This window comes from Pterocles gutturalis, unplaced genomic scaffold (assembly GCF_000699245.1).
Source record: "Pterocles gutturalis isolate BGI_N339 unplaced genomic scaffold, ASM69924v1 scaffold1591, whole genome shotgun sequence".
NCBI lineage: Eukaryota > Metazoa > Chordata > Aves > Pterocliformes > Pteroclidae > Pterocles > Pterocles gutturalis.
In genome coordinates this window covers 92,447-99,959 of record NW_010105167.1, presented here as the reverse complement: position 1 = coordinate 99,959, position 7,513 = coordinate 92,447, and the positions used below count along the sequence as shown (strand labels likewise).

The 7,513-nt window shown below is 38.3% G+C and overlaps 1 protein-coding gene across 1 annotated transcript; it reads left to right on the top strand.

Annotated features, from left to right (window-relative positions):
• Window positions 1-411: 411 nt before the first annotated feature.
• Window positions 412-7,216, top strand: RSPH1 (radial spoke head 1 homolog (Chlamydomonas); the record flags this gene model as incomplete). The annotated part of the gene is made up of 8 exons (XM_010087261.1): window positions 412-525; window positions 647-752; window positions 1,934-2,024; window positions 2,262-2,397; window positions 2,703-2,774; window positions 4,517-4,748; window positions 5,190-5,333; window positions 7,167-7,216. Coding segments are annotated over 8 exons (945 nt in total), but the record flags the coding sequence as incomplete, so codon positions are not given.
• Between the last annotated feature and the right edge of the window lie 297 nt (window positions 7,217-7,513).

Sequence of the window (7,513 nt, the reverse complement as noted above, 5' to 3'; positions counted from 1 at the left end):
GGGGGGGAGCGCCGGCGGGGAAGGGAAGAGTGAACGTTAACGGTCACAAGGTCTTAAATAGCTGTATGGAGGCCGTGCCCAGCCTGGGGGAGATCCCGAGGTGCCTCTTCCGTGGGCACGGGAGCTTCGGGAGTGGGGCTGGGCCATTTCGCTTGGGACCTGCCTGACTTTCCCCACTGGGTGAGAACAAGTCACCCCCACTTTCCAGGAGTGTGTCAGGAAGGGAGGAAAGCCTCTGCGTGCCGGGATCTGGGGTGCACAAGCAGCAGGTCTGCTGGCCGGGTCTTCCTGCAGTCTCTGATTCAAGACAAATGAGAACACCTTTGAGCAAATGCTTGTTCTCCTCTGCCTGATGAGGTTAGATTCAGCCAGGTCTAGCCTCTTAAATAACTTTTTATCACATTTCACCAGGAGTATGAGGGTGAACGCAATGCAGAAGGCGAACGACATGGATCTGGAAAAGCATATCTACCCAATGGTGACACATACAATGGAGAATATGAACATGGTTTAAGAAATGGGCAGGTAAGACAGTGACAGAAGGCAGAGGCCGTGCTTATGTTTCATCAGTTCTGTCAGTCTGGGCACTGTATTGAAACAAGAGTGAGAACTGACAAGTGTTTTATCTATATCAAATGTGTTTCAGGGGACCTACAGATTTAAAAATGGTGCTTGCTACATTGGACAATATCTTCAAAACAAAAAGCATGGCCAGGGCATTTTTTTTTATCCAGATGGATCAAAATATGAAGGTAAAACCTGGTTGCAAGGATCTCTGTAACTGGTAGGACCCACTCCCCCAGCTCCCTCCCCATGTCTGGAATGCAAGGGGATAGTGAGTCGGAGAGCATATTATTTTAAGAAGATAATTCTTCTATGAAATATTTTCCTTTTATTCCTTTTTTACTACAAGCTCTGAGAAGTGTGGGTTTATGTCAATTATTGTGAGAAGTGTGGTGTTCAGTAGCAGTTTATTCTTGTCATGTCCTCCTTTCAAGTGGGATGTTCCAAGTCCTGAGAAATATTAAGCATCTTTTACAAATTGGTGCAATCTTGGTAGCAGAGAGTATAATTACATGTTTCTGAATGATGATTAGAACCACAGACTGTGTTCAGTGTGAAGTATTTTAGAGCTTTATTAGGTCCTCCCTTAAAAAAATAATTACTAATTATAGCACTTACTCAGGAATTGGGATACCTCTCGAGTTTGAAGTTGAAACTTGTATTGTTTCCCTTCTTCCAGGAGAGTACTCAAAACTTTCTGAATATCAGTTAGGCTTCACGGGACAATATTTCCTCCCCTCCTTTCATATCTAGGCAAGAAAGAACATTCACATTGTGAAGGCTAGAAGCAGAGAGCAAAAAGAGCTGCCCAATTCTTGCCTTATAGGAGCATATCCACCTGTGGTTTTTTTTTTTTTTGTTTTTGTTTTTTTTTAGTTTTTAAAAGTTTGAATAGTAGTTAAGACACACAATCTAGCATCCTTTTGAGTGTGTATGCCCCCTGACTGACAGGACAATTTTAGCAAATGAGTCAAACTGAAGTAGTACCCCTTTTTATTTGAGTGGTGGTGTCACATTATCTAATGTAACTGTAATACATTACCAAATTTAAAGATAGGAGCAGGATGTTAACATGGCTGGTTGTGTTCATCCTAAGATAGCACAGACAGACTGTGATGGACAAAATGTGTTTGAAGTGAAAGGGAAATCAGGCAGCTGAATAAAAATGTGTGGAGAGGGACAGAGAGAAGGAAAAAAGCAAGGACTTATAGTAAGGAATGGTGTAAGGAGTGGTAAGAAATCACAATGATGTCATAACTTTTTTTTCCTTCTCTAGTTATTAGTGCATGATAACTTTACAAGCTGACCACTGTATCACATGATGAAACATCCTATGCCTCACTCTAACTTTATTGTGTTCTCATTAAAGGACACTGGGTGGATGACCAGAGACATGGCTATGGACAGTATACATATGCAAATGGAGACACCTATACTGGAGAATGGTTTAACCACAATAGGTTTGTTTCATTCTTGCAGTGATGTTTCAAGTCACCCAATGACACTAAAACACGAAGGTTGTTTTCAAAGCATGGGTGACTGCAGCAAATCAAGTGCTACGGGATGACCTTAGCAATTTAAGCAAACTTGAGTCATTTAAGCTACTTGAATAATGCATCTGTAATACCTTAAGTATAACAATATCCTATATTCTTAATATTCAGTAATATAAAGCATAATTATTATTTTCTCCTTAGGCATGGACAAGGTATATACGTCCATAAAGACACAGGATCTAGGTACGTTGGTGGCTGGGTAAATGGAAACCAGGAAGGAGAAGGTGAACTTATCCACCTAAACCATAGATTTAAGGGCAAGTTTTTGAATGGAAATGTAAGTGCGCTGGAAAACTCTCTATTCATCTTAACAGTAAGCATGGACTTGCCTTAATATGATCTGTTTCCACTTAAAATAAGAAGCTAGTCTCCCAGTCTTTTGTAGTATTTCTGGTACCATAAGCATAATAGAAGAAACCGAATTAATCTGCAGGACAGAATGCCATGATTCTCTGCAACTTTTCTTTCAAACTATATTGTTATTGACTATTGTATAAATTTTGTAATAAAGCATTTTTACATGTATGTGCTTAGAATGTACTACCTTTATGGTTCTGCTGACTTTTTTGTATCTTTGTGCAGCCTGTAGGTCGTGGGAAATATGTCTTTGATATTGGATGTGAGCAGCATGGTGAATACATACAATCAGAGCAGGTAAAATAAATAGTGCAAATTATACTGAATATCAGAGAACTCAGTAAATCAAAACTATTGTTGAGTATTTTGTAAAATGCCTTATAGATACTGATGTTAAACTAGATCTAACCAGTCAAGAAAGGGTAGAAACTCACACATTCTTAAGAACTAAATGAGGTTTCATTTTGCTTTTTTCTTCTGCTTCTTTACTGTGTAAACTTTGACAAGCAAAAGGTGTGATTTTTGCACTACTTCCAGAGAGGAGTCCTTTCTGCTTAAAGTTTAGAAGAATCAGAACCTTCCCCAAACATATGAAGTTTAAAACCACAGAAGAATGTATATGTATTTTTCTGTACGTTTAGCCTGCATTCCACTTTGTTCTGAACACCAGAAAACAGTGAAAAATATTTCTCCTTATATTTCTGAATTGCTTGATGCTATGCGTACAAATGATAATTTCCAGTGGATTTGTGTTTTGGAATTATGTCCTGTTGTTGTCTTGGTCCTGTTATGAGCTTAATATCCACAGCTCCGAATAATCATCGGGGCCTGTTTTTCCTTTTCCTTCATGCATGAGTGTTTTGAAACATTCCTGACTAATATGGTGCAAAATAGCTATAGAAATAAGAAATATTTCTTGATATTACTGCTTTGATCTCAAGAAAATATGCCACATTTTAGCTTAGAGTTTGCTACCTCCGTTGTCTGACACATTAGTTCCCATTGCACCCTCTGAAAATTCTCCAGTGCAGCAACTGTTTCTTAAGACAAGGATAAAATAATAATAATAATAGTAAGCCTATCATTAGTGATTGAGATTTACAAAACATGGAGACTGTTTTGGTTTTTTGGCTAAAAGCAAGAGATCCTCAAATTATCAGATTCATATGAGTATTCAAAGTGATGTGCATCTAGTGTCTTCAGTTCAGTTGGAAAATGTTGGATATACTGATTTTGAAATATCAGGCCATTGATGTGGGAGTTTAAACATGAATTTAAGAACCCAAGGCTAAACATTGAGTTTCTGAAAATCATTAGTCTCAGGAATAATAATTTATTCTCGTGTGAATGCTGTAGTGACTGTGTAAAGCAAGGGACATTGCTGAAGAAAAATTAAATCTTGCGTCTTTGCTTTAGTTGAAGTAATTGCAGAAGAAGGTCCATTTAAAAAAAATTAAGAAATTAGCTTGCAATACAGATAATTATTCCATTATAATACTCCTTCATATTTGGAAAAAATAAAACATGATCTTTGTTTTTTAAATTATCTTTAAATTTCAAAAACATAAGCTTTGTACAGTACCTTACTGCTTACTAGGTCCATTCTAAAGTCTTCCCTAAGCAAAGGTTGAGAAAGAAAGAACAGTTTTGCCACTCTGTTCCTGGGTGAGATAGATGGTATAGCATCTACCAGCCAGAGCACCGGGTCTTATTTGCCAGAGTTATATGGTAGAGAGGCATGGAAGAGGAGACATAGTTGATAGGCCCCTCACAGACATGCTGTTTAAGGAAGACACAAATTTTTACCTTAAATAAAGCAAGCTGGCAAGCATTGATCATTAGTATAAGTCAACTGATTGCATCAAGGTTCATATTGTAGTTCTCTCCCAAGACTGGCGGCTGCTGAAGTTCCTCCACCTGTAAACACTTTAAAAGGCTTCGTCACAGCCCAGATAAAGAGGTTTTAGTACACAAAACTATAATCTTAGTTACTTAATACCTGTAAGATGAGATGCTGGATTTCATGAGTTGTCTTCTAGGATAAAGGAGAGGGAGAAGGAGAGGGAGAAGAAGAGGAAGATCCCTCATTACTTGTTGCACCAAAATGGAAAGTGTCAGAAATTACCAAATTAACATTCTGGACTCCCCATGGGGAAAACCCACCTTCTCCCAGAAAAGCCTCCCTCGTGGCAGCAGCAGCAGCAGAATCAGTGGAAGAAAAAGAAGCAGCACCACCAGTAGTCGAAGAGGGGAAAATACCAACCATTGCAGGTTTGTTCTGCTGGACAGCTGGAAATTCCATGCTTTGACTATTCCCTGAAACCATGTTTTTCAGGTTTAATATCAAGTGCTGAAGTGCTGCGAGGGTTGGTTTTGGTGTCCCCGCCCGCCCCAGACTTTACTATTCATTTTATTGAATGTTAGGAACTTCCACGTCTGTTCATAAACTGCACAATATATACATGACTGTTTTATCTCACATAGCATAATGAGATACAAATGTCTTGGGAAGCCTGTGAATCATTTTAGTCTATATCATGGCCTGTTATACAAACTTGATTGTAAAAAGTTACAGAAGATTTTGTGTGATTTCTCATGTGAGTAAAGACTGCAGACTTCTGTAGGAGTTATTAGCTACTGCATGAAAACAATGGCTGAGTGCAAAATTGTAAAATTAATTTTCTTTGGTATTTCTAATGTCCCGTATTTCAGTCACTGATGAGTCTGCTGAGGGTAGGGATGATGAGCCTTCTCTTCATGAAGTATCCGGTGAAGTTTTTAGCCCATCAAGGGATGCAGGAGAGGAAGATGAGGGAAGCAGAGATGAAGAAGAAAACAACGATCCGGAAGATCAAGGTGAGGAATGGGGCATGCATACTCATTCTTCAATTAGCAATCAGGGTTTCAAATGGTGTATGTCAATCAGCTGAAGTCATGCTGCTGAGACATCCATTATCAAGCTGAAGAGCCCATGGGAATCTCTACCCTTCATAAGGGGGGAAGTCTTCTATACATGTAAACTGGTTTTGAGTAGTCAAGTTCATATACTGTAATAGTACAAATTATAAGTGACACTGATGTGCAGCATTGTCTATGCACGTACAATTGACAGCACTTGTATAGCTGAGTTCATAAGTGGTTGCATTTTCAAACTTTTTTTTTTTTTTGTACAAAAATGAGAGAGATTTCAGACCCTGAGAAATTCAGGGGGTTTTGAGCACTCCACTTTTCTCTCATGAATGCAACTGCATATTCTTATTCTCTCAGCTGAGGTTAACAAGTAGGCAAAACAAATCTGAAGAAACACATTTGAGGTATTGTTATGCATTACGGCTTGAACAGTCTCTGGTTGATTTGTTTCTCCTACACACCAAAGAGATTTGGTATTCATACACTCAGTTTTTCTTCCAAGCAGTTCAGAAGCCTGTTTTAAATACAAAATTACTAAGAAGCAACAAAAGGATGCACCTCTGTTTGCTCTTACTTAGCCTATAGGCCTCCACCAAATTGTGTTGTTCGTGTTTATTAAGTGTTAACATTTACAAGCTTACATATATGATGCATGAAAACATAAGAAAAATTTATCCACTTGTAATCAGTCCATTTCACAATAAATCAAAACAAGCACTATCCGTAGGGATCAGAAAATGAAAATAAACCCAGTGAAAATGCCTGGAGGTATACACTAGAAATAGGTCAGCTCTTGGAATTTTCATAGTTTATTTGCTCTCATTTTTTACCCATCACCTCTGAAGGTGCTCTCGTGTTTCAGGGCAGACTAGCCAGCTAGTTGATATGGTGTGTAGGACCAGCTCTTAGGGGATCCCTGGGCTTGGATCAGATCCAGCAAAAATCTCAGCAGGCTTCCTACATTGCTCTGCTTTGGATTTGGCAAAAGTTCATTGAGCCTCGTTTGTCTCCAAGCCTCTTGGACTCAAATAACCATTTTTGACTGAACTTGAGTCTAACAAATTTTCTGGCCTACCACAATGAAGTAGTTCTAGTATTCCCACTGTTTTTTTGTCATTTCTTTTTTTTTTTTTTTTTTTTTTTAAAGAATAAATGGACAAAGTACCTGTCAGAGACAGCATAGATGCAGAGTCCAATCCAGGAAAGCGTAGGCATTTGATAGATGTTCTCAAAGTTCTTTCCAGCTTTTTATTTCTAGAATCAAAGAGCTGGATTTTATACATTTTTCAGCATAGGTCCATATCCATAGTTAACTAGGCAACATATTATTCCCCTTGTCTTTATGTTTAGCAAGTTCATGTTATAGTAAGAGGAAATGATTTGAAGAACATATGCATACTGTGAAGAACAGGTGTAACAAAATCTGGTTTCTGGCTGCCTTGTATTCTCTGTCCCATTACCATAACTTTTTTTCCACACAGGAATTCCATCCTTCTTGCTCCATGTTTCTTATGATACTAATCTAAATAGGAGGCACTCTTTGGCTATTCCAGAATTACATATGGGCTGGCTGGCAGTCAATATGTGTGTACCAAGTCTGTCTGGTAGCTGACAAACAATGTATAACAGTTACATTCAAGTATTGGCAGTGAAAAGCAGTGGGAAATGACTGAGGTAGACAGCATAGTCCTAGAATTATGTTTTAGGTTACTAGGATTACTTTCCAGCATTTTATAATAAAATGCATCTCTATGTCCTGTCTTTCCTTCGCCTCCACAGGAACTACCAGTTTAGAGGAAAAGGAGGATGAATCAAAGGAAGCAGAGTAATTGGATACAACTAAAGACAAAGAGCCAAAAAAGGGGAAATTTCAGAGTAAATAATTTATTATGGTAAACCTGCAATATTTTTATTCATAAGAGGCTGAGTTTAGATACTTTGAATAAACATTTCTGTTACTCTTCTGTCTGGGATATGTATCTCTCAAACTTATGATCTCAGAGCATGCAGTCTCAGGACAACTTTCTTTATTCTGTGTAGCAGGTAGTCATTTGTTGAATTCAGTATGGGAGTGTTCTGGATACATGAAATTGTGTTCTCACAAGTTTGCAGAAGCAATCTTCTCT